Consider the following 25852-nt stretch of genomic DNA (forward strand, 5'->3'; position numbering starts at 1 on the left):
ATGCAAGCTGTATGGAATTACATTGTGCATAGGGAGAAAAAGAAGATACAGTATTGCTGTGCTGTAAAGATCCATTTTATTTCTTTAAGTAATTTAAGGCATAAACCTAACGCTGCAAAGTAAAGTGGAATGTCCGGTATCTTCCAACCTCCCATCACCTCTCCACTCCAGCTTTTACAAGCTCTGTTTCCCCTTACTCAAATTACGTGCATTTTGTTAAATTTATTAAAAAAAAAAAAAAAAAACCAAAACCCAACCTAGATTAACAAAATAATGCTGTATTTGCTGTACTATAGAAAATCAATTTTTCCACAGTAATTAATCTGTTCTGTACTACCAAGTATTTATTCCTGAACTCTTCAGATTGAGATGGGAAACACTGTACCTGCACAACAGCCCCACTGTAAAATGCTGTAGGCTAACCTTAAGCATCCATGAATAACTTCACTTGATTACTGTAATTCATGGTAACAGCAGCAGTACACTCATGCCCTTCACAGGGTACAAGTTTTGCCCTAGGACTTATCAACTAACACTTATACTGCTGGAACATTCCAGGTTTATGCATGAGGACCCTGAGCACAGACTCAGACCAGGTTTTTAAGTTATTACCTGTCCCTATCCTTAGTTTGGTTTTATTGGGGTGTTTTAATTTTTTGTTTTGTTGGAGGTTTTTTGATATGATTATTTTACTTTTGGACAGTTATTCAGGTTTTCATATGACTAAAAACAACCTAGACAGTAATGGTTAGCATACAGATACAGGAAGCAAAATGTTACTACAAACAAGCTATTATAAAAGAGATATTGATGTCTCTTAACAGCACCAAAGCATCACTTCCTTTCAGCACCGTTATGCGATGGTCCCATGGTTTTGGTCTGAGATGTAGAACAATTTGAGCTCTCCTCCCACAAGATATCTGCCACTTTATCAGTTGCTATTTAGAGGAAGTAATAAATAATTTTTATCTGATATCAGCTCACAGAAGCTACATTAAGGTTCTGTAACACTCAGAAAACCTAGCACCACATCATGGAAAAAATTGGCAACAAGCATTTATTTCTACCGATGCTTATTCTGAATGGGCCAACAAAGAACACTAAATATAGATGTTAACTTTGTGGCCTACTAAAGAAAAACTTTACTGTAGCTCCTTTATACTGCTTCTTTTCTTGTGCAGTACTCAGCTCTTAGCTGCTTTTATGTAAATATCTCTTCTCTTACATACTGTTTTCAGATTTGGTGACTTCAGACTTGGGCATCTGTCCCTCTCGCAGACAGCGGGTAGCTTCTCATCTTACTGTACGACTTGTTAAATTAAGGATTTCAATAGGTCAAGTAACATTATTCATTGAGTTCTGTAAACTTAGACCAAGACAATTCCTTAGAAAGTGTTAAGGACATCTAGCACCTCTACAGTTTGTTTCAGGAGTGGTAGAGCTGGAAGAGCTAGCTAACCAAGAGCACCTTTTGAACACCTTGGAGCAACAAAAGCTGCATCAGAACAGCAGTTGCCAGAGGCTGACATGATTTTAAATACAATGATTGTTCCATGATATTTTTGTTGAATAAAAGATCTCCTGTAAAAAAAAGAACTTCAAGATTCTACAATCACTCAGATCAGATATTTAAAGGCTTCAAGTACAGAAAATACTGTAAAAATATATACGAAACTACATTAAGGTGTAAGACCAAGTTAGAATGCTTTTTACAATAACAGTACTATGATTAAAGGTGCTCTAGCACTCTGCTTCATAAGGAGCTTCACTACACAGTGCATCCATCGCATCCAGTGCATTGTACACAATCATAAACCACTAGGATTGCTCAGCGTCAGTCTGCACTTAACGCCCCAGATCTCGTCGTTCTTTTTACTGTCGACAGTTGGCCTTGCAATACTTGTAAAATGTGAACAGTTGATCTCTATGTCAGGAAGCGTTTCCTTGAGGAGATGCAGGGAGCAATCAGTCACTATTCCAAATACCTGAAGACTCTTTAATGTTGGAATTTCACAAAGTTCTCTAGAAAGAGAAAAATAGGAAGTTAATCTTGAACCTCTACTTTTTTTTGCAGTCTGTACCCAAACTACATAACTGTCTTTCTACTCATTTTTTAGAAGGTAACTTCCTAAGCTAGATTGCCTCTCTTGATTTTTAGAAGTGTATATTTAATTGAAACTAGTTCTCTGTACTGGTAATACAGGAAGTAGTCTAAGTAACAGCTTCTTGCTCTTCTCCTCCTCTCATACACACACTGAAAACAAATTAGTACTTCCCCTTTCATTTTCCTGGACTTAAATATTCAGAACAAGTGGAAGGATTTGCCTGAGATGAAGCTTCAGGATATGGCTCAGACAACACAAGACTCTTCATTTTGTTATGACAATTTGGTAGGTAGCCAGCACTGGGTTCTCAATTGCTTCTGGATTCTCAATTTGCCAAGTCATAAGTATCTATAACCAAGTATTGGACAAAACTGAAAGGCAGATACACACAAGCTATTATGACAGCACACACTGCTACAGAAAAGGTTCTTCAGATTTGTATTTTCATAATCCTGTTCCTCTCATCACCTCTTTTTCTTCTAGTTAAAGATTTCCTTAGGAGTGACATCCCTTCCTGACTGACAGGATTAAGATGGATAGCTGCTATAAGGCAGGGTAAAAAAAAAAAATCACGCTTAAGCTGTGTTTTAGTGGCAACCAATAACTGCTACAGGTGCACACAGAAGCAAAGAAATATAAACTTAGCAAGTCGATATGTACTGTCAACTGTTAACTTTTCCTTTGGAAAAGGAAAAGTTTACCTTCCTTGCTGCGTAATTGATACTGGTCACTGGCAGAACTGGAACCTGCAGCTGTACCTCACAGTAATGAGTACCAGTCGTGCAATACCTTAAAGGAAGACACAATGTGCACACTGAGCAGCAAATCCCATGAATACATACTGAATAAAGACTGTCTCAGACCTGTGGTTCCAGCCTGGATTTTCAAAGGTACATGCTCTAGCAGTATCTTGTTATTTTGGTTCCTTATTCTGAATTCCTCATACAAGTAAGCTTTACAAAATAGTATTTGCAATTTTAAACCTAAAATAAAGAAAGTTAATTTTAACTTATCCTCTATTAATAACAAACTAAAGCCATTTAGAAATTACTTACACTAAGGCCGCAGGTGATATCTGATAACATCGGCTAAGACACAGATGTTGTAGAAAGACGAGTTGATAAAAATACTGAAAGCACTCAGGCTTCAACATCACACTGTCACTGTTCATAAGAGCACATGAAATGGATGTTTAAGTGCAAAGCAGCAGTAAACTTGGTATGTCCAAAATTCAGACTGAGAAATTTAATATCAGCTTCTTCTTCTAACACCAAGTTGTTTGGGTTTTTTCTCCCCACAATGTGGAATTCACCAATGTGTATGCATTTGGGGAGGGTTTTTGATTTTCGCTAAAGGGCAAGTGAAGCAGAAGCTTTTCTGCATGTAGATATTCTGCAGCAGAACTCCTGCCGTGAAAAGGCAATTACTTTACACATCAAGAGTTCAAAATATTTTAATTTACTAGGTAAAAACAAAATACATCTTTTACAGTTCTCTGGCCACAGAACAAATTTATATCAGAGTTGAACTAAACCCCCTCTAGGATGTTAGGCTCAAACTGTATGCCTCTAATAGCTTCCATCCACTGCATATTGACGGAGATCACTTATTACTTAACACATCTTACATGTATATAACATTTATACTGAGGTAAAAATACCTTCAGGTTAGTTATCTGCTCCAGATTAGGTCATGCCAGATAGCAAATCTTTTGTAGGGTTAGCATAGAAAGTGTTTTCTGGTTAAGCAATCCTTCAAAATCAGGCATTATTGCTATACGATTACTGCACCACAACAGCAATCCTCCAAAGCATAAAGTTTTAAGGACTTACCTCAGATCTAAGTGAAGTAGAAAAGGACATCTTTCCACCAATGTTTTAACATCTGAAAAGAGGTCACACAGTCAGTCCATCTTTCAGTAATAAGACAAGCATGCTTTATACAACATACTCACTTCTGTGTATGTTCATTTATATCTTCTCTACTAGAACCCCACAGTAGAAGCACCCCTTCGAAAGAGATACATTTAAGACTTGGAGCACACATTATGCCTGTCCAGATACCTTATGGGCCTTTAATCCTCAGCAAAATGGATCCACTTAGTCCACAGAAGTGCCCTAAAAGTCAACTGTGCCAGCAACTTAACACCAGTGGATAATTAGAATGATACTGCTGTAGATATCTAGAGAGACACAGTAACATTGAGAAGCCTGAAATTCTTACATGTAATTTTTACACCAAAGATTTCTCATGCATCAAATACCCTCTCAGATAATCAAGTTCTTTAGGCATTTCAATTTTTACCCACAGAAAGTTCTTTCCTCATGGAAGTTTGTTTTCTTGATGGTCTTGAGACCATCTTTTCACTATCTGCAAATACCATGAAATCACCTGTAGCTCAGATATCACCTAAAACACCATTATTATTTTTAGCGAGGTGCTAATCAATATGTGACAGGATTTTGATATTTCAGAATTCACATGCAAAAATTGAAGAAAACAACTAAACTATGATGACTAGCAAACTATTCAAATCTTATCCCTTATAAATTGCATTGAAACAGAACAAAGTTACTCATAAAAAGTGTTTTGCAAACAGAAGAGCTCTCAGCGCATCACTTCTAAAGGTCAGATCAGCAGAAGGTTCAGATTCCTGATTTGAGGGAGATGATACAGCATGTTTGTTTACAGGTTTTGGGCTGAGATAAGAAAGTAGACTGGTGTGTTTCCCCACAACAGAATGCATACTGAAGTCTGTGTGACATTTAAACAGAAAAAAGGAGGTCACAGCCAGTGTGCTACCTACCTGCTTCTCAGCCAGTGCCCTATTGCCACATTTGCCCATTGAGAAAATAAGTTACTCTTTACCTCCAAAGCCATTTCACCTTTTATATATGCTCTTGTCCATTTTGTTGTGCTCTCCCCAAATCTAGACTTCTTCGCATTTTCTGTTATCCTACTTTATCCAACTTTCCCTCCTACAACTATTAGCAAATAAATAGCTACTGTTGATTACTGAGATTATTTGCCTTCCAAATTAACTGCTATCTGTGTGATATCACATCTGGCTGAAACTCAAGTAGTCACCATGGCTATCTTTTGGAAGATGCCTTCAGCCGCCACTATGGCAGAAGCCTTAAGAAGCTCCAAGAAGAGTATCTGGAAAGCTAATTCATAGTTCAGAGTGGAACATGGTATCCACTCTATCCTGCTTCCAAGACTTCAGAAGTAAGGGCTGTACCTTTCAACCGAGGATGAAGTGAGCTTTCACCTGACTATTTTTAAATTTGGAAGGCAAACCATCTCACCCCTCATCGTGGAACCGGAGACATGAATAAGATTCTCTGACAGCAAAAGCATCAGGCTATACAGTACACAAAAACCACTGTAAGTGCATGATTTTTCTATGCACACAGTAGATGCCGACCAGAAGAAAATATAAAGCCTGCTCTTTTATCCTGTAGTGGGACAAAGGTTTTGCATGCTGCTATTTACCTGACATTTGTAGATTCTGTCTGTATCCACTTAAGTTTAATTGGGTTACTTTTGAAGTAACATGATTGACTGCTGCTTTGACATGGGTGGATGTAAAGTCACACCAGGACAAGTTCAGCTCCTCCAACCTATGCACAAATGAACAGAGTTGTTTGGAAAAACAAATGAAATACAGTTTGAGTTGTTCTGTTATTACCTATTACAATTGATACTTCTAACACACCTACTACCAAGTTCCTGAATGCACAACTACAAGTTTACTTGTACTTGTACTACAAGTGCTGGAGCAGGCTGCCCAGCGATTCTGTGGAATCTATCTTTGGAATTGTCAAAATTCAACCAGAAGAAACCAGTCCTCCTCAGCCTGGCCAGTGCTAAATTCAGACCCTGCTGGAGGCAGTTTAAAGTGACTTTGCAATACTACTTCCAGCTGGAATGAGTCAATAATATCTTAGGAAGTGAGATGGTTCTCTATAGGGACTGCCATGAGCACTCTTTTCATCTCACTTCTGGTTTGTGACCTGAATCTATTTCTACTGAACAGATGTTCACGTTGAGACAAAAAAATGCTATGCATTATTAGCAATGGTCAGACAACCAATTAATCCTAATTAGCATGAAATACTTCATAGTTTTCTATAAGTACTGGCCATGCTGTGACCTTGAATCTTTTTAGATGTCTGACTACCTATAGCCTATCAACATTTGGGCTGGGACAGTGTATTTGTTCTGGGTGCAGGTGTTGTAGATGCAGCCAGAGGACAAAGACAGTGAACAGCAAGAGGACAGCATTTAGACAGCAATCCCTATGTAAATGAAAAAAAAAAAAGAACAGTTAAGCTGCCACTAGCATTCCTAGGATCAGGTTTGCCATCTGCTATTCACTGTGCACTGTACAGACTGACATTCTCTAAAGGACTCATAATCCAAGTAATCAGACCAAGCAATAGAAAGCATTATCTACCCTTGACAGACAGAGAAAGATTAAGACTTTGCCTGTCCACTAACTTGCGGTTTGATTAAAAACACGCTTTTGCAGAAGCAAAGATTAAGTAGATTGTCCAGCATCTCACAGGAAGTCAGCAGAAGGATGAAGATATAAATCCCAGCCTGACTGGGGCTCAGTGCAGTGACTTCCTGCCAGCAGATGGCTTAGTCACTGCATCTATCAGTCAAAACACAGCCCTTCATAAAGCAGGTTACTGAAGGATTATTCCATCATCAGTAAAAGGGTACAATGTTATCTGCTGTTCATGCTGTAGTCCCACTGCAAAGGTAGCTTTGGGACTCCATGTTTCACTTTGTGAGGATCACAAACTGTTCTCACTAAGAAAAGGAAATCTACATGATAATCAAAAGGAATATAAGTGGGGTTTATTCACCAACAAGACTTTCTTTAAGGATGATTAAGGCAACGTACAAAAAATTACTGAAGTACATCTTCGCTATTAAAGAAGATGCTTGATGGAAAGAAAATATCTGACTACTCAGCTAATAATTAACTGTTAAGCATTTAGGAACACAAACCAAAAAAGATGAGAAGTACAATTGGGATGCATACGGAAAGGAAAAGGATCCTTTTTCTCAGGAAAAACAGTAAACAGGAATAGAAGTTTGTCTTACATAGAACAGCTGTCCAACATCAGCTCTAAGGCTTCTGCAGAAAACCCTGAACAGCCACACAGATTTAGTCGGATCAAACTGGGATTCTTAGCAATGCTCCTGTAGAGAAGAAAAAAAGAAAAGTCTTCTTAAACTTAAATGTTAGAACATTGCTTCCAATGCTAGGATGTGTGATTATGTTTACAAGCAAAGATCCCAGGCATGGAATTATTCATTAAACATGCAGCACTGCATCTTTAATGATGCAGTAAACTGATCAACTGAAAAGTCACCAAGGAGCTCAACTCTGTACTTGTTGTGTCACAGCACAATTTTGAAAGAAATGGATACTTGCCTATTTATCCAACATTCCTGACAAGTCTGCATATTTATAAACTACGTTTAAATGGAAATAATTTTTCCTCTTTTCTTGTTAGATGCCATTAAAAAGACCATGGCTTTTTGGAAGTGACTGTACCTCTACAAAAGAAAATCATCCCATTTCTGAAGTCACCTCTCTGCAAGATGGACATTATTCCAGAACAAAACAAGTCCAAAGAGTATCCCCCTGAAGGCTTGTTTGCAAGACTTAGGGCAGACATGCAGTTAGCAAAACATGGTAAAACCCTTAGACCCAATTATCTACATTTGTACGCAAAGCAATCAACTTCCATAATCAGACCTATTTAGTATCCAGTTCTCAGACACCTTTTAGCTGGCACCAAAAGCCAAACTGTATTGGTTCATTTGTAGTGCTTTTTGGGGTTCCTTCCCTCTCCACACTGCCCCGGGTGTGAAGAAGGCATCAGAAAGCTCAGAAGTAGAAAGCAGGACACCCAGGTGTCTGCCATCTGACCTACAGTCACTGGCACCTCCACAATCACCCAATGTGATTGAACAGCAGGTTGACTGCACACCCATTAGAGTCTCTCCAGTTTAACCAAACAATACTTCACCTGCTTGACAGAATCTGTAATTTTACAGACACTTAAGAGGGAAGTTGAACAAAACTGAGAAACAGTACTGAAATGCAACAAACGTCTAGTGGGAGAGCAGCTGGGACCCCTTAAAATAGAAAAGAACCTGTATGCCAAATACAGAGCTCTCCTGGGAGCCCAGAAATGGAAAAATAAAAGTAGGTCTGCTGTACAGCTTGGCTGCAGGAAGAGTCAATGGAAACAAACCCTAGAGATGATCCATTTGTCCAGGCTCACCCTACTCTGGGGATGGAAAAAAGAAGCCATCAGGAAACTCTTCCAGAGGTGTGTTTCCCCTGCTCACCTCATTTCTCGGAGGTTAGAAAGATCAGCTCATCTAGCTTGCCAGCTAGCTCTGTCAGGTACTTAAAATGGGCCATTTCAAAAGACTCCCACAAGAAACAACCCTTAGCTGCATTCTTTTGCTAGTCTGTGTAGAATGATACCACCAAACAAAGTATTTACCGAATATTCCTAAGCATGTCACTCACTTGATGATGGTGTCAGAAAGCACTAGTCCCTCCAAGCTGAGGTTCTGCAGCCTTTCACACCGACAAAGAATGCTCTCAAGATCTGCAACACACACTGTGCAGTTTGACAAATCCATATGTTGAACTTTGAGAGGTCTAAAAAAAACAAGAAAAAAACATATTAGTAAAATTGCATTAAATCTTGCTTCACAAATTCCCCATACCATTAATATATTCAATACACAAAACCAGTGCAAAGCTTGTAGAAAATTTATATTATTGTATTCAGCTGCACACCGGACACACAATTATACTAAGTTCACCAGGCCTACTGCTAAGTTACCACCCAAAACTGCAGAACCCTCATCTTCAAGGCATTTACAACATTCGTCACAACACTTGAAAGTCTATCCTGCTGCAGTTAAATAATTGAGCTTCCCATATGAAAAATAGCAGAGATGCTGACAATTATTAAAGTTCCAGAAGATACAAATTGCAAATGGGTGATGGTGCCTGATGCTTTAAAAAAAAAAAAATCACATGAACTTGACTTTTAACTGATAAGTGAACGCAGACCCTCTTATTTCAACACATGCCCAACTACTGTTTAGCTTTCCCATGCTCGGGGCAGCACAAATGCTACTGGTGAACACCTTAAAACCAAAAATACAGAGAAACTAAATATTTGAGACACTGTTTCATGACACAGAACATATAGAAAAAGCCTTACTTGCTTGTTTTAAACAATGGATTCCCAATACAAGATCTTGGGCAGCGGAATACAGTAACACCTGCAGGCAGCAACTGTCCAATCACTCCCGGTGGCAGATTCCTAGCAGTCAGATCGAGGGTCTGCCAGAGAGATTCATCAAACCTAAGGCACAGAATTACACTCATTAATGAATAACTGAGTTGATCATGAGTATAACCACAGACGTTTTCAGTGTCACAAAAGAGTGAGAGGAGGGAAAGCCATTTAATAGAATTTATTGCTGTTAACATGTATGAGCCATCTTTTGATTATACATACATATAACCCACATATAGCATAAGTTGAATTACATGTCAATAAATAAGATGAGAAACAGATCATTTAAGAGTCTATGGAAGCAAAGGTTTTCTTAGCACTAAAAGATGGGAAGTAATACTTACGAAAGACTATGCCATCTCTTGCAAATCAGGGAAACTTTTAGCAAATCATTTAGGGGCAAATATGCAAAGATTGCCAAAAGCAATTCATCTGGAAGCGCATCCCAAGAAACACCTTTAGGGAAAGAGGAGATGTGTTGTAATTAAAGTTCATTTTTGCCCATCTTGTTTGGCTGGGTTGTTAAAATCATCTCTATTAGTCTCTCTAGGCTATACATATACCAGCCGACTACTCATTCTCCTTTCAGTTCTTCATTGGAGGAAGATACTATTACCATCTTCGCCTAGGCATGACAGGCAAGTGCAAAGTTTTCCATAACTTCAACTTAGTATACATTCTAAAGCTATGGAAAAAAAAAAAGCCCTGAAAAAATAACAAGCATACTCATTTTGAAAACATGAGCAGCTCAGCTAACTTACTTTGTATTCTATGGGTTGTACAGCCCTCTCCCTGCACCTGCTGAAATGCCCATCCTTGCTATACATGTCAGGCTCGCAGAAGGGAGCCCAGGGTAAGCTATGTCTGTACATAGAGAAAAACAGGTACTGTAAACTGTTCCTTAAAACATACAAGCTAACTACCATCCTCCCAAGAATGATCTGAAGCGATATGGTGCAATCTCAGCTCTCACAAGTAAGTACACTGCTCCAGAAGGTGTTGCCATTCACATTGGAAATTTCTGGGTGGTGGAAGTAAAGAACAGTTGCTTACGATCCACCACCCCCTCTTACTTAAAAGCAGCGTTGTCTGAGGGCATTCCCACCTTTCATATGACAGCCTAGGGTTTGAAGGGAGCTGTTTATTTTGGCTTCTGTAGTCGCTGTAGACTGAAAACACATTTTAATACCTGAGAAAGGACATCAGCATGCTAGAACCCCATCTTCCAGTGCTCCAGGTTTTCAGGCTACAGCCCTGCTCTTTCCCTGCCAGTCCCTTTTCATCTGAGGAGCCTTACAGCCTTTGCTGCACCTTCTTCGCATGTCTCTGGCAGGGTGCCTTGCATTGCTCACAGCTCAGGTCCAGCAGGAGCAGCGATGCGGTCACCCTGGCATACCTCCTGCACTGTGAGAGATGTGGATCTGGATCCCTTTGGTCTCAATGACCAAGTATCTTACTTGTTAGATGATGAAGTTAAGGAAAATAAAAATCAAGCCTCCCTGGGTTTCAAAATTGTGTCTGGAACAGCAGTGCCAATAATCCATACTGATCTGCCAGTCACAGCTGTATTTTGTGAAGAACAAGTTCCCTCTTAATCTGTAGCAAAACATCTCCTCGAACATGTCCCTTAGGCAGAGCAACAGATGCAGTTCAGGGCCCTGCTGGGCTGAAATGCCACCCAATTCCCAGCAGTCAGAGCAGACAGACACAGAGACGCACAGCTCAAACCCCCAATACACAGCATGGGGATAGGCAGAAGCCAACCATGGCTTATGTGTGCCACAGTTTTGGAGCCAGACACACCACCTCTGCCTAAAGGCTTACACAGAACAGGACTTATCAGCCCAAGTCACTAGATCTAGAAGCGATGTTCTGCTGGGAACAGACAAAAAAACCCAAGGAACAGAGTACTAATGATTTGTGTTGCCCGCTCTCCACCTCTACTGAAAGGCAAATGAAACCTGGACTAGGGTGACAGTACCTGACTCTGCCTCTCGAAGCACCCAAGGCCGGCGCACGATCACAAAGTCCTTTCCCTTCTCCTCCTTCACCTTCTGCCGCTTCCGAGGTGGGCAGGGCAATGGCCCCAGCAGATCCTGCAGCACGTTTTCATCACCCAGCTTATCCTTCTTAAGGACAGACACTCCCATGCCCAAGAGTAACTCTGAGGCCTTGCTGGAGTCCCAGTTCCAGGTGAAGCTGGTGGAAACATTGCTGCTGGAGGAAGGGATCTCCTGGAGATGTTTCCTGCAGACACAAAAATCCACAGGCTCAGAAGGCACCTCCAGACCAGCGCGACAAAGACGGGGCTCACAGACACCCACAATCCGCATTCCCGCACTGGAAGCACCAGCAGCGGCGGCGATGCTCGGCCCCGCAGATTCACGGGGCGCCGGTGCAAGGAGCCGATGGAGGCGGCGTCCCCCGGAGCCCCAGGGTAGCCGAGAAAGGGCGGGACCGGCCCGAGAGCGGGAAGGCGACGCTCGGCGCTCCCCGCGGCTCCTTCCACCTCCTTGTGCGCAAAAAAATCCCGACAGGAACTGGCTTACAGGGCACGCGCTACTTCTGATAGCGCCAATCCAGCCAAAAGTAAACGCAGGCAATGAAATTAGCTAGCTCTGAGCAGCGCGGGGAAGAGAAGGGCAAAGACAACTAACAGTTTGTCTGCTCGAGGCGTTGAAAACTCTTCCTTGCGGAGCTGCTCCCCTTTCACAAGGGGCGTCCCCCGACCCCCGCACCCTGCCCGCCATCGGCCATAAGCGCGCACCTCGGGGACCTCCGCATCCTCTCTCCCTCCCCAACCGCCCGGGGGACCCCTTCAAGCTCCATCCCCACCTCAACGCCTTCTGGACGGACCCCCGCACCCTCCACCACCCCCAATCTCTCAGGGGGAACCCGCATCCTCCACCCCCGCCCCATTCCGGAGGGACCTCGGCATCCCCCTCCTCCCCAACCTCCTGCAAGGGACTCCTGCATCCTCTAATTCCTCCCAACCCCGGGGACAGCCGTGTTCTCCACACCCCGCCCCGGGGGCACTCCTACAAATTCACCCCCAACTCCAATACTGCCTCCCCGCGCCTCCTCCCCCGGGAACTGCGAGCGCTCTCGACCCCCGGGCTTCTCACCGAAGCGCGGGACACCCACACACCCTTCTCCCGCCAGAGCGCCCGCTCAGCCCGGACCCCGGGCAGTTCCCTCCCTCCCCACCAGCATGGAAGGCATTTCGGGCGCCAAGCTCTGCCGCCGCCGGCGCGATGCCCACCCCTACCTGTACATGGCGGGAGCTACCTCTGCCCCGCGCGCGCCGCGCTTTTCAACGCCGCGCGGGGCTCCCGCCCCGGCCGGAAACCAATAGGCGGGCGCCGTATAACCTGCCGGGAGTTGTAGTTCGTCGCGGCGGAAAGGGGTGTACCCACAGTGCCTTGCGCCCGCCTCCGGGGCGGTGCGTGTGGCGAAGGCGGAGGGGCTGGGAGGGGCGGATGCGGGCGGTGGCGGACCCGGTCCCGGTGTCGCGGAAGGAGCCGGGCACGGCGATTTGAGCCCTCGAGCGGAGGCCGGCGGCAGCCAGGATGGAGGGCGGCAGTGCCCCGCGAAGGACCAGCGGCTGAGCGGGGGCTTCTGCCCGCGGTGAGGGAGGGCGGCGGCAGCGCCGAGTCACAGCGGGCCGGGGGGACGCGGTGACGAGGGTGTCTAGGAGGGGGAGGAGTCTTGTATCCATCCTTCCCTCTGTTTTTTTTGCTTTCTTAGGGGACCACAGTGCTTAAGGCACACGCGATGTTTTGTTAAATATTTGTAGGCTTTGATTCTGCGCCCCTTGCAGGCCGGTGGGTACGCACTGATCGGCTTTGACGTGCAGTGGCAGTCTCCGGTTTGGAAGCCCGGAATCACGCTGACAGTGATATTTTACCGTGTAAAGCTTTCCTGTGTTTTGGGAGCACCTTCCCTGTGAAGGCCTGAAATGGAGAGACTGCAGATGCGTTCTTGGTCTGTCCTTTTTTTTTAAACTCTGGAATCTTTTCATACCAAGTTTCAGATTTATGCCAGGCTTTCCTTCTGTAATTCACGGGCCCTGATGGGCTGCACCCACAAGTGGTGAGAAGGCTGGCAGATGTTATTGCTAAGCCACTCTCCATTATCTTTGAAGGGTGGAGAGCAGGAGGTGTGCTTGAGGACGGGAGAAAACCAGTATCACTCCAGTTTTGAAAAAGGGCAAGAAGAGTGACCTAGGAAGCTACAGGCCCGCCAGCCTCACCTCCAGCCTTGGAAAGATTGTGGAGGAACAGCTCATCCTGGATGTCATCTGTAAGCATCTGGAGGAAAGGAAGTTTCCTAGGAGTGGTCAGCATGAATTCACCAGGGGGAAATGATGCTTGACCAATCCAGTAGACTTCTGTGATGGGATAACTGTCTGGGTAGATGAATAGAGAGCGGTGGCAACTGTGAGAGAAGTGACAAATTCGACTTTAGCGAGGCATTGGCACTGTCCCCAAAACATCCTCATAGGTAAGCTTAGGGAGTGTGGGTTCGATGAGAGGATAGTGAGGTGGATTAAGACCTCACTGGGTGGCAGAGCTTAGACAGTTGTGATCCGTGGCACAGAGTCTGCTTGAAAGCCTGTGGCCAGTGGCATGCCCCAGGGGTTGGACTCGTCAACAGTTGTGTTCAACATATTCATCAGTGACCTGGATGAGGAAACAGTGTGTATCCTCAGCAGGTTTGCCGATGATGCGAAATTGGGAGGAGCAACTGATGCACCAGAAGGCTGTGCTGCCACTTAGTGAGACTTGGACAGGCTGGGAAGTTGGGCAGAGAAGGACCTAATGAAATTCAACTAAGGCAGGTGTAGGGAGAAAGAATCCCATGCAGCAGTACAGGTTAGGGGTTGACTGGCTGGAAAGCAGCTCTGCGAAGTATGTGGGAGTCCTGGCGGACAGCAAGTTAACCGTGAGACAGCAACGTGCCCTCGTGGCCAAGAAGTCCAGCGGTGTCCTGGGATGAATGAAGAAGAGTGTGGCTAGCAGGTTGAGGGAGATTCTCCATCCCCTCTACTAAACTACAAAAATGAGGATAGAGAAGAATGTTGTGTTTCTAGAGGGCAAGAATTTTGAGGACTTAGTAAGCTGAATACATGAAGGGAACATCACATAGGTCATAGTTCTGTTTGTACGTTTCAGTAAGGCACATGAAGCAATGTTTGCCCTTGGTTCAGGCCATTTTGGGCATGAGCTAGGATGCAGAATGGGTTCCAGCTCATTGCAGCAGGAAGTGGATAAGACAGGCACGGTGTCAAGGGCAGCAATGAGAAGTCTGCAGGAAGTGTGTTATTGGACTGATTGGGAAGGGTTGAAGCATCAGTCACATTAGTCCGCAAAATAAACAATCTGCTGGTCTGGAAATAGAAAAACTGTACTACAATCTGATCTGGGATTTCTAATTAAATGGGTGTAGGAGTCCATGTCAGTGAGACAAAGGTCCTTTCTTCACAGATACACTCTACTCTTTTTAGCGCTTCATTAAGAATATAACATTGGAGGGTCTTCATTGTTAAATTTGATGCTATATAAGCAGTCCAAGGAAGTATGTGTTTTCATTCTCTGCTATTTCATTTAGTAACTTGAGTATTTCTGTTCCAGGCAGAGTAGTTAAATCATTTGTAATGCAGATGGACAGGAATGTGGTTAGTCTTGAGGTTGGCAAGGTAACTTGATACTGTTGATAGTAGGGAGTTTCCAAGGGAATTAGGTCTGAATTGAACCTTTTATGGTGCCTGCAAAGACTTACTAGCTGGATTTGGACTCTAGGGGATTTCATGTCACAATTTTTAAATGTATGTGCCATATGGGGGGTAACAAATCTCTTCCATTCACAAAATTAAAAACTTGCTAGTTCTGTTTATGTCTGATACAAAGCGAGAAAATCTAAGCCTACACAAGAGCATGTCCCTGCACCTTGTTGGTTAAGTTGCACTTCCAAAGCCTGTCTTTCAGCGTTTGATCTTTTTTGATTTAATTGATAGTGGCTTCTCTCTCCTGAACTGGGGCCTGCTTAGTCTTTCCTTCAGAGTGAGGAATTTTGTTGTTGCTTAGTAGGAACATTTTCTAAGCAGTTAAAGGATGTGCAGTACAACAGAAGCCTTCTGAAGTAGTTAATTGAGTTTAGGAGAAAATTTTCTTTAGGGGTTCAGGAATTTCAGCCACCTGATACTGGGGAGTCGTGTGATGATAATGAGAAGCCTGTCTAAGCAAAATGAAGAAACAGAATTACGGATTTCCAATTTAACTTTCTTTGAGCTAACAATCAAGTTCAGAGGCAAAAGCTGCTTGCCACAGGAGGGAATGACTGTATAGCCCGCGGTAATATGTTTTGGGGTCTGATACAAATAATTTTAGTAGGACAGGTCACAGATATGGCAGGATTTAGCAGTAAGGGCTAGTATTGCTTTTCTCACGTTGAAGATTTTTTTCCACTTAAGGTGTTTTTTACTGAGGACTAGTTTTATGTGGTTTCTATCTAAAAATTTTGAACTGTAATTTTGAAAATGTGTATGTGTTATTTCAGACAACTCATATTTGTCATCAGTTGCAGCCTTACAAAATTAGGCCTCTCATTTTGCATTTTGAGATTAAAATAGGAACCAGCTGAGGAGCAGAAAAATGTATTTTACTTTGATAACTGCAGAACTGCTTTTGTCTTGAAAGTGAGTTAATTGTGGTAGGACTGAATTCTTGTATTGTAGCATATTAAGTACGTTTTTATAATCTTTGTGGAAGTTCCTTCATGATAGTAACTGAGTGCAGCATCCTGCACAAAAACTTTGCACCTTCTGGTTTGATAGCAGCTTTTTAGGTGTGACTATTAAAAAATTACATAGGTGTGACTAATGGAGGGTATGCTGTGTAATTTTTTTTGTTTACATCGTGTAAGGTGTGTCTATAATGGGCACCCAAAGCTTCATTTGTCAGATAGCACTGCCTTAATAAAGTCGATATATAGTATTTGTTTTCTATCCATCCTTTTGGTGGGATTTGCTAATCTACTTTAAATACTAAAGGCTGTTTTCTGAGGAAGCAAGAATGGATATAGGCTTGCTGAGAATATGCGATTGAGAAATAGGTTAGATGTCCTACACTCATGATTTACAAATTATCTAGCCAAAATATGGTACAGATAGGTAGCAGGGAGACTCTTTGACCTGACAGAAATGCTTGGAATTTGAGAGACACATCAGATGCAAAGCAGAAGGTAAAAAGTAACTGTGTGCATCTTTGATAAGAAACTGGAAGGTAACTTGAGCTATTTTGAGAATATGGGGGAAACAAAGAGAATACGGGGAGAAATGAGGGGAAACAAATCTCTGGGAAAAAAAAATCACTGAATAATTGTCCTGTGTGTCCTCAAACACATCACAAACTGGAATTTTTAGCTGGAAATAAAGACAATTTTCACTGCTTAGTGTCCTTGTACATAACAGGTTTACTTAAGTAGTATACTGAGAGATTAGTAAAGGAAATGGTTCACTTTTACAAATTCTTAAGGGATTTAAAAGCAAACTAAGGGAAATTTTAGTAATAGCATTTCTTCTACATCTGTAAAGTTCCAGTGAAAAGTGAAAGCACTGAAAATAAAAGCAGCCATAGCAAAAACTATTTCAATTTAACCAGGGCAGCTAAAATGGTAATCTTATGAAGCAAGTCAGCCTGATCAAAGCAATAAATTTATTTCTTAAATGTGTGAGGTACCTGTGGTGAGTCAATGCTTATGAAACAGGTCAGAAGCAGTTTAACTAATGATATAACAGTTCATTAAATTTTCTCTAATAGATTTGCACAGCTCACTGGCCGTTTTTGCGTGATAGCGTGCCTGCATGAAAATGTATGAACTTCCTAGGCATTTCTAGCAGTCCTGAGTGTAACACAGAGTAACTAAACCCAGAAGGATAAGCAAAGCAAAAATATATCATGGCAAAACTAGCAATGTATGGCTTGAGACCTTTGTTTCTCTGAAAAAGAACAGAAGAGAGGCAAGAAGCTGGTATACTGCCTCTTATTACATGAAATTTCAAACCTGAAAGAGGTGCATCAGAAGTAGACTAATATAGACTTCACTGTATTTTTATGCACTGTTAACTTTGAGTACAGAATTTATATGCATAGTTGAGGAACAGTCTGTTAAAAAAATTGCTCATTGGCTTTACAGACACATTTAATTTAAACATTTAACCCATGTCCAAATTGGAATAACATGATACTTTGATCAGAGGACTTATAAGCAACTTGCTGAAAATCTTGTTCTTCATTTGATTGGAGTTCTTGTCGTGTGAAATAAGAGGAGTATGTTAGTATGTTTAAAAATGTCTGTTAAACAACTCTTTACTACATAAATATCTTCCAGAGACTTTAATGTAATCAAATGTCTTTTTGTCTTACAGTTCTGATCTTGCATTCTTAAACAAGCTTTGCCGTGTGACAGCAGTGAACATTCAATAATGAGTGGTGCAGCTTTGGGCCTTGAGATAGTATTTGTCTTTTTTCTGGCCTTATTCCTACTTCATCGATATGGAGACTTCAAAAAACAGCATAGGCTGGTGATCATAGCAACATTATTGGCTTGGTATCTCTGCTTTCTTATTGTTTTTATATTGCCTCTGGATGTCAGCACGGTAAGAAACTTAGGAGATTTTCTGCTTAATTGCCTAAAATGTGTATGGTAATTTTTTTAAATCATAATTGCAAAAGACAATATATTAAACAGTAAATAAATTTTCCAAATAGTATCTTACTGAAGTAAATATTTTTTATGTTTTTGCATGGCAGTGTCTGTGTTTACAATAATTTTATTTTTTGTTGATCTCATAGAATGATTTGTGTTGGAAGGGACTTTAAAGCCCATCCAGTTCCAACCACCATGCCATGTGCAAGGACACCTTACAGTAGACCAGGTTGCTCAAAGCCTCATCCAACCTGGCTTTGAACACCTCAAGGGATGGGGCTTCCACAATTTCTCTTGGCAACCTATTCCAGTGCCTCACCACTCTCACAGTAGAAAATTTCTTCATAGTATTTAATCTAAATCTCCCTTCTTTCAGCTTAGAACTGTTACCCCTAACCCTGTCACTGAACTCCCTGATAAATAGTCCCTCCTCATCTTTCCTAAAGGCCTCCCCCTTTAAGTACTGGAAGACTACTGTAAAGTCTCTGGAGCTTTCTGTTCTCTAAACTAAACAGCCCCAACTCTCTCAACTTGTCCTTGTATGGGAGGTGCTCCAGCCTTGTGATCATCTTCATGGCCCTCCTCTAAACTCATTCTCACAGATCCATGTCCCGGTGCTGAGGATTCAAGAATTATCTCATCAGATAAGAAATCTACTTAAATATGTTTTAAAATTTCATTATTTGTTTATAGCATTTTTTTAATCTGTTTAAGCAACACTAACCACTTTTGGTTTTCTACTTACTTATCCTGTAGATCGCATGTTGTTTTGAGGATTTATTAGTATAATTACCCTCAAATATTAACCTGGAGTACAGGAAATGTCTTAAAAAATTGAACTTATTATTTTTTTATAAACATTGTAGTTTTTTCTGGTCACTGATATAAAATTAATTTTGTTTTAGACTATATATAATCGGTGCAAACTTGCTGTTAACTCCAGCCCTGCGGAAAGTAATGGCTCTTACGTAACTCTTGCTCCAAGGTACCACATATATGTTTTCTTCTTTACACTGTTTTTAAAGAAGTATTTTATGATTTTCTTTTTTTTTGTTATAGGAATGTACTGTGTTTTTAAGACTAGTAAACAAGTGTTACCTGTATGATACAACATTTGGAGACTGTAAACATAGGAGGGAGAGGGAAGAGGTGAGGAAAGTGCATCTGCATTGGTGGGTAGGAGTTTATCACAGAATCACAGAACCATTTAAGTTGGAAAAGACCTTTAAGATCATCAAGTCCAACAGTAAACTGAACACTGCCAAGTCCACTACTGAACCATGTCCGTGAGCACCACATCTCCATGTCAGCTCCAGGCAGATTTCCGTCCACTCTTCTCCAAGTCTATAGCATCACGTGGAGTTGTGACCAAGTGCAGGACCTGACACTGAGTCTTGGTGAACCCCATACAGTTGGCCTTGGCCCACTGATCCATTGATCCAGCCTGTCCACATCCCTCTACAGAGCCTTCCTTCCCTCAAGCAGATGAAGATTCCCACCCAGCTTGGTGTTGTCTGCAAACTTATTTGAAGGAGCACTTGATCCCGTCATCCAAATAGTTGTTACAGATATTAAACAGAACCAGCCTCAATACTGAGCCCTGGAGAACACCGCTTGTGACCGGCCATCAGCTGGATTTAAATCCATTCACCACAACTCTCTGGCCCTGGCCATCCAGTCATTTTTTTTTACCCAGCAAATAGTGCACCCATCCAAGCCATGAGCAGGCACTTTCTCCAGGAGAATGCTGTGGGAAATGTTGTCAAGGGCTTTACTGAAGTCCAGGTAGACAACATGTAGAGTCTTTCCCTCATCCACTAAGTGGGTCACGTTTTCATAGAAGGAGAGCTGGTTAGTCAGGCAGGACCTGCGTTTCATAAACCTACAATGACTGGGCCTGATCGCCTGGTTGTCCTGAACAAGCTGTGTCATGGTACTCAGGATGATCTGCTCCATAACCTTCCCTGACACCAAGATCGGGCTGACAGGTCTTTAGTTCCCTGGATCCTCCTGGCTGTGCTTGTATCTACATCGCATTTTTAATCTTCAGTCAACTGGGACCTTCCTGGTTAGCCAGGACTGCTAATAAATGATGCAAAGTGGCTTGGTGAGCCCTTCTGTCAGCTCCCTTGTACCTTGGGTGGAGCCCATCTAGCCCCATAGACTTGTGTGTGTCTAGGTGGAGCTGCAGGTTGCTACCCATTTTCCCTTGGATTATGGGGGCTCCATTATGCTCCCTGTCCTTGTCTTCCAGCCAAGGGTGCTGGGTACCCAGAGAACAACAGGTCTTACTATTGAGGACTGAGGCAAAGACATTAGTACCTCAGCCTTTTCCTCATGCTTTGTTGCTGTGTTTCCCCCTGCATCCAAAAAAGGATTGAAATTCTCCTTAGCCCTCCTTTTGCTGCTTTTTTGTCCATTACTGTGTAGGCAGGTCAAGTTATAACTTGCTCCCTGCACAACCTCATGACATCCTTGTAGTCCTACTGAGTTGCCTGCCCCTTCCTTCAAAAGTCATAGTCTCTTGTTTTATTCCTGAGTTCCAGCCAGAGCTCTCTGTTCAGCCAGGCCAGTCTTCTTCCCTGCTGTCTTTTCTTCTGGTACTTGGGGACAGCCTGTTCCTGTGGCTTTAAGACTTCCTTCTTGAAGAATGCCCAGCCTTCTTAGAGTTCTTTGTCCTTCAGGGCTGCCTCCCAAGGGAGTCTGTCACCAGGTTCCTAAACAGGCCAGAGTCTACCCTCTGGGAGTCCAAAGTGGCCATTCTGCTGACCCCAGTCCGCACTTCTCCAAGAATCAAAAACTACATCATTTCAAGATCACTATGCTCAGATGGCCTCCAACCATCACTTCACCAACAAATCCAGCAGGACACCTTGCTTTTTTGGCTCGCTTGCCATCTGTGTCAGGAAATTATTTTCCCCACCTCCAGAACACCCTAGACCGTTTCCTCTCCACTGTGTTGTATTTCCAGCAGACAGCGGGTAGATTTAAGTTCCTCAGAAGAACAAGAGCTAGCAACTGTGAGGGTTTTCCCACTGGCTTGTGGAACTATACAGTAGTTCTAACTGATTACCTAAATATTCCTTTTTTTTTTTTTTTTTAATTTCATGCTAGATTTCTTCTGTGTTGTTGTTGAAGCAATGGAACTAAGCTTTTTGAGCACCCATGGTTATCTATGAGGAGAAGCATTGATGAATGGTTATCTTTCCTTCACAATCTTAAAGGCTTTACACCTGAAATTCTAATTTTATACCTTATGGATTAATTCAGGAGGCTTGCCTTAATGTATAACTGGCATATCTAATCGCTTATTAAAATCGCATATATATATATATTACATATATAGTAATTGGAGTTATCTGAAATTTACTGCATTCGGTGAAATTAACAAAGTGTGCTCACTGTCTTCTGCAAGGAAGGAAGTAATCCCTAAAATATGGGGAATGTAGATGAATGTGGGTGCCTTCCATGGCTATTCATTCTTTAGCCTCCATTGGCTATTTCCACATCTTGTAGATGCATGCAGTGTAGTTATATGTAAAATGGGTAAGAGCATTTAAGATGCCAGTTGATATGTACATCCAAGGTATATCCAGTTTTGTTGCTATCCAGATGTTTTGTAACTATGAAGAGCATTGAAATGCCAGACATCATAACACAACATTGTAACCTTTATGTAAGATGTATGTTAATTTAGAAAGGCGTATGTTAGTTAAACATAGTTAGGTAAATACACAATTTGAAAACTGTTCAATAGCCTTTCAATCTACCTGTAGGTTCAGAACATGCTGATGGATATTATGCTATAGTATATGACTTGAGCATATCAAGTAGAAATACCAACTTATTTAGTAAGTGAGCAGATATGGTATTGGCGCAACTCAGATCTTAAAACTGTTTGAAACCTTTAGTCACACTACCTGCCATTATGTGGTAATTTGATCGTTTTGAAAATATTTAAGCCATATACATAAAACCTCACAACTCAGGCTTAACTAGTTTGGCCCCGGAAAACACCAATTATTTCTCAGTAGATACTGCATTCTCAGTGGACTGCATTGCCCCTTAAGTCACCATTGTTTCATTACCTAGACACCAGAATTGTCTCAGTGTGGATGGGCACTTTCTTTTGCTTTCTTTTTACTAAAAGGCTCTCATAGCTTATCTGGTCTTCTGAAGCTAACAGTACCTGTCAGAAAATCATTGGCTCAATAAATCACAGTTTATATAGGCCTAACTCTACCCAACTGGGTGACAGAAGAAATAAGTAACCTAGGTAGTAGAGTTAGGTAATGGTATCCCTGGATATTTTCTGAAATTCTCCTGCACCAACTGAAGTTGACTAATCTTGTGTCTACTGAAATATATTTTCTTTGCATGAGGAATGTACTTTGAGCCTAAAAAGGAAAATTGTAACCTGAAATTCCTTAATTGCTTATTTCTCTTTAGACTTTAAACTACTGTTATTTTTTTTTTCTCTGAGAAAACTGTCTTTTCCAGACGTGCTATTTGCAGTGAAGAGAATGAAAAATATTTTTAAGTGGTGATACAGTTTATTTTCTTTAGACATGGTTGATGATTGATTACTTACTCAAATAGTAGTGCATTACTTCTATGGTATTTTCAAAGATCTTTCTAGATAGGGAATTTATGGAAAGTAGTTTTTATACTCTTGACACTGCGACTAACAATAAGCCTCTTTATGTTGTTACAGCAAGCAAAAATGTTTCAAACCATGGAGTTATATTCCTAATGGAATTATGCCAATTTTCTGGCGCGTTGTATATTGGACATCACAGTTTTTAACATGGTAAGTAAGGGAAAGGAATACAACAAAGACTATGATATAGGTGTAACATATTGTAATATGTAATTTTTAGGTGTAACATCTTAACATTTATACCGTACTCTTTAAGAATATATCACTATGCCACAAAGCTACCTAATAATATGATATTTGCTAACAGTGAAATTTCTCTATTAATTACTGTTCTAAATAGTGCATACATTTTTTTTTTTTACTCCTTTTCAGGTGGCAGCCTTTTACTCTTGGTTTGCTTTTATAATGGAAACTCAGAAATTTACACATAGAGGTGTTTACAGATAGATTGTCTGAAAAAAGTGGGGTTTAGGCAACAGAACAACAAAATAATACCAGTTGGCTAGTTGTTGACTGATATTTTAAGTTATTTGGGTTTATTTGATATACTGTATTAATTGGATATACTGTATATAGATGCAGCTACAGCAAACAAATTGTCTATGCTTTTGGCTTACCTATGTATGTGGTTTCTGATCAAACTATAATCAAATAATTATTTTTGTAGCTCAACCAAGAGTGTCAGGATTTGTAGTGAGTTCTCTGTTAACACAGATTTTTCATATTAAAAGCAGCTTCTTTAAGATTTGACATCAGACCAGTATGTCTAATGAAAACATAATAACTAGCTCGTTTTGTTAGAAGCCTGAGAGTCTTTAGCTTAAGCACCCCTGTCTCAGTAACCTGCCACTACTGAACTACTTGGATTTTTTTGGCTGATGTGGTTTGGTTTTGTTTTGCTTTCCTCCTAGGATTCTGCTGCCTTTCATGCAATCATATGCTAGATCGGGAGGGTTCTCCATTACAGGAAAGATTAAAACTGCATTGATTGAGAATGCAATCTACTATGGCACTTACTTGCTGATTTTTGGGGCATTTTTAATATATGTGGCTGTAAACCCGAACTTCAATTTACAATGGTAAGTATAATGTCGTAAGCGCTTGCATGAGTTCTTAAGAGGTTGTAACAGGTAGTCTCTTCACAGGTAGTACATGAAATGAGTCTTCTTTAAAAAAGAGTTTTAATTGATCGGATTTTTGTTAGAGAGTTGGAAAGTTTGTTAACATTTTTATGGAAAGGGATTTTTTGGCTCTGTAGAAATTTATTTTGGTTTTCTGGTTTTGAAATATAGGGCAGAGGAATCCTCTTATGTTTGTAGTGTGGCTTTTTTCTTCTCTCTACAAATGCATTTGCAAAGTTAGTGCAGAAACTTTCTCAGTGTTTTCAAAACAAGGCCTTTCAAAAAAACTGTGTATTTCCTGTGTATTAACATTGCTAGTGTTCTTCTATCCTGGATACCGTAGTAAATACTGCCATGTAATGCCTAATTGCTTTCAGCTTCTGAATACAAACCCTGGGCTCTGAGGCCGTTGCTTATAGTGACTTCCACTATCATGTTTTGACCTTACTTTCAATAAATTTTCTAAGTCCATGTTGTTTCCTAAAGGGACATACTCCTTTGAGACAAATATTTTTGCCTTTCCTCCAGAGAGGGCAGAAACATGGGGAGATGTAGAAATATCAGGACAGCTTTAAATAGGGCCAAGTACCAGACTGGCCCCAGACAAGATTCAGAGGTGATACAATGTCTGTTCCCGCAAACTTGAACGCTATATTGGTGCATAGGTACTTAGAATCATAGAATCTTTGAGTCTGGGAAAGTCTTTTAAGATCATGGAATGAACCATAAATCTGACACTGCCAAGTCCACCACTAAAACATGTCCCTAAGCACCACATCTGAACGTCTGTTAAATACCTGCAAGGATGGTGATTCAGCTGCTTTTTCAGGCAGGGTGTTCCAAAGCTTGACAAGCATTTTAGTGAAGACATTTAAATACCCAGTATCTAATATCCAACCTAAACCTCTCCTGGCACAACTTGAGGCCATTTCCTCTCATCCTATTACTTGTTACTTGGAAGAAGAGACCAAAACCTGCCTAACTACAACCTCCATTCAGATAGCTATAAAGAGTGATAACATCTACCCTCGGCTTCTTTTTCTCCAAACTAAACAACCCCAGTTCACTCAGGTGCTCCGTATAAGACTTGTGGTTCAGACTCTTCACCAGCTTTGTCACCCTTCTCTGGACATGCTTCAGCACCTCAGTGTCTTTCTTGTATTGAGAGATCCAAAACTGAACACAGGTTCGAGGTGTAGGCTCACCAGAGCTGAGTACAGGATGACTATCACTTCCCTGTTCCTACTGGCCATACTGTTTCTGATACAAGCCAGAACACTGTTGGCCTTTTTGGCCACCTAGGCACACTGCTGGTTCATGTTCAGCCGGATGTTGACTAACACCCCCAGGTCTTTTTCCTCCAGGCAGTTTTCCAGCTAATCTTCCTGAAGCCTGTAGCATTTCACTGCGTTGTTGTGACCCAAGTGCAGGACTATAAGGTTACTTTCTTGCGGGTGGGTAGGATGATGTTGTTTTTGTTTTTCTTCTTTGTTTTGCTCTTTGGTTTTTTTTCCTTAGGAGTCAACTGCAGACTATCGGAATAGCTGCTGCAAACACGTGGGGTCTCTTTCTTCTTGTGTTGCTCTTGGGTTATGGTTTGGTGGAAATACCCCGTTCTCACTGGAATGGGGCAAAGAGGGGTTATCTACTCATGAAGACTTATTTCAAAGCTGCCAAACTGATGACTGAAAAAGCAGATGCAGAGGAGAATTTAGAGGATATTATGGAGGTAAGTAACTAGCTTTCTGTGTAAAATGAGTGAAGGCTGCTGTTCATTATCTCTGAATTTCCTGTTGTTGGGCATTTGTGGCAAGAAAACGTAAGCAGCATGAACTTACTGTGAGATAGCATTAAATAAAGAAAATCATCATTGTGTGCTACTTAATGACACTTGAGAAAATCAGA

The 25852-nt window shown here is 41.5% G+C and overlaps 2 protein-coding genes across 3 annotated transcripts in view; one reads left to right on the top strand and one right to left on the bottom strand.

The window, feature by feature from the left end:
• Window positions 1-57: 57 nt before the first annotated feature.
• SKP2 (S-phase kinase associated protein 2) lies at window positions 58-12842 on the bottom strand. The gene is made up of 10 exons (XM_054055419.1): window positions 12726-12842; window positions 11439-11704; window positions 9802-9913; window positions 9380-9523; window positions 8671-8805; window positions 7224-7322; window positions 5601-5728; window positions 3938-3989; window positions 3161-3268; window positions 58-2022 (listed from the first exon to the last, which is right to left on the bottom strand). The coding sequence occupies exons 1-10, from the start codon at window positions 12731-12733 to the stop codon at window positions 1809-1811; spliced, it is 1266 nt and encodes a 421-aa protein (XP_053911394.1). The 5' UTR covers window positions 12734-12842; the 3' UTR covers window positions 58-1808.
• A 65-nt stretch (window positions 12843-12907) lies between these two features.
• The window catches only part of LMBRD2 (LMBR1 domain containing 2), a 35325-nt gene continuing 22380 nt past the window's right edge, over window positions 12908-25852 (top strand). The window contains exons 1-7 of one of the 2 annotated variants that reach the window (XM_054054099.1): window positions 12908-13084; window positions 13602-13759; window positions 17886-18116; window positions 19072-19151; window positions 22881-22976; window positions 23738-23905; window positions 25466-25676. In XM_054054099.1, the coding sequence (XP_053910074.1) occupies window positions 17943-18116; window positions 19072-19151; window positions 22881-22976; window positions 23738-23905; window positions 25466-25676 (729 nt within the window). In that variant the 5' untranslated portion in view covers window positions 12908-13084; window positions 13602-13759; window positions 17886-17942. The remainder of the gene's footprint in view (window positions 13085-13601; window positions 13760-17885; window positions 18117-19071; window positions 19152-22880; window positions 22977-23737; window positions 23906-25465; window positions 25677-25852) is intronic. The other variant, XM_054054100.1, reaches the window with a different exon arrangement.

The sequence above is a fragment of the Cuculus canorus genome, chromosome Z, assembly GCF_017976375.1.
Source record: "Cuculus canorus isolate bCucCan1 chromosome Z, bCucCan1.pri, whole genome shotgun sequence".
Taxonomy (NCBI): Eukaryota; Metazoa; Chordata; class Aves; order Cuculiformes; family Cuculidae; genus Cuculus; species Cuculus canorus.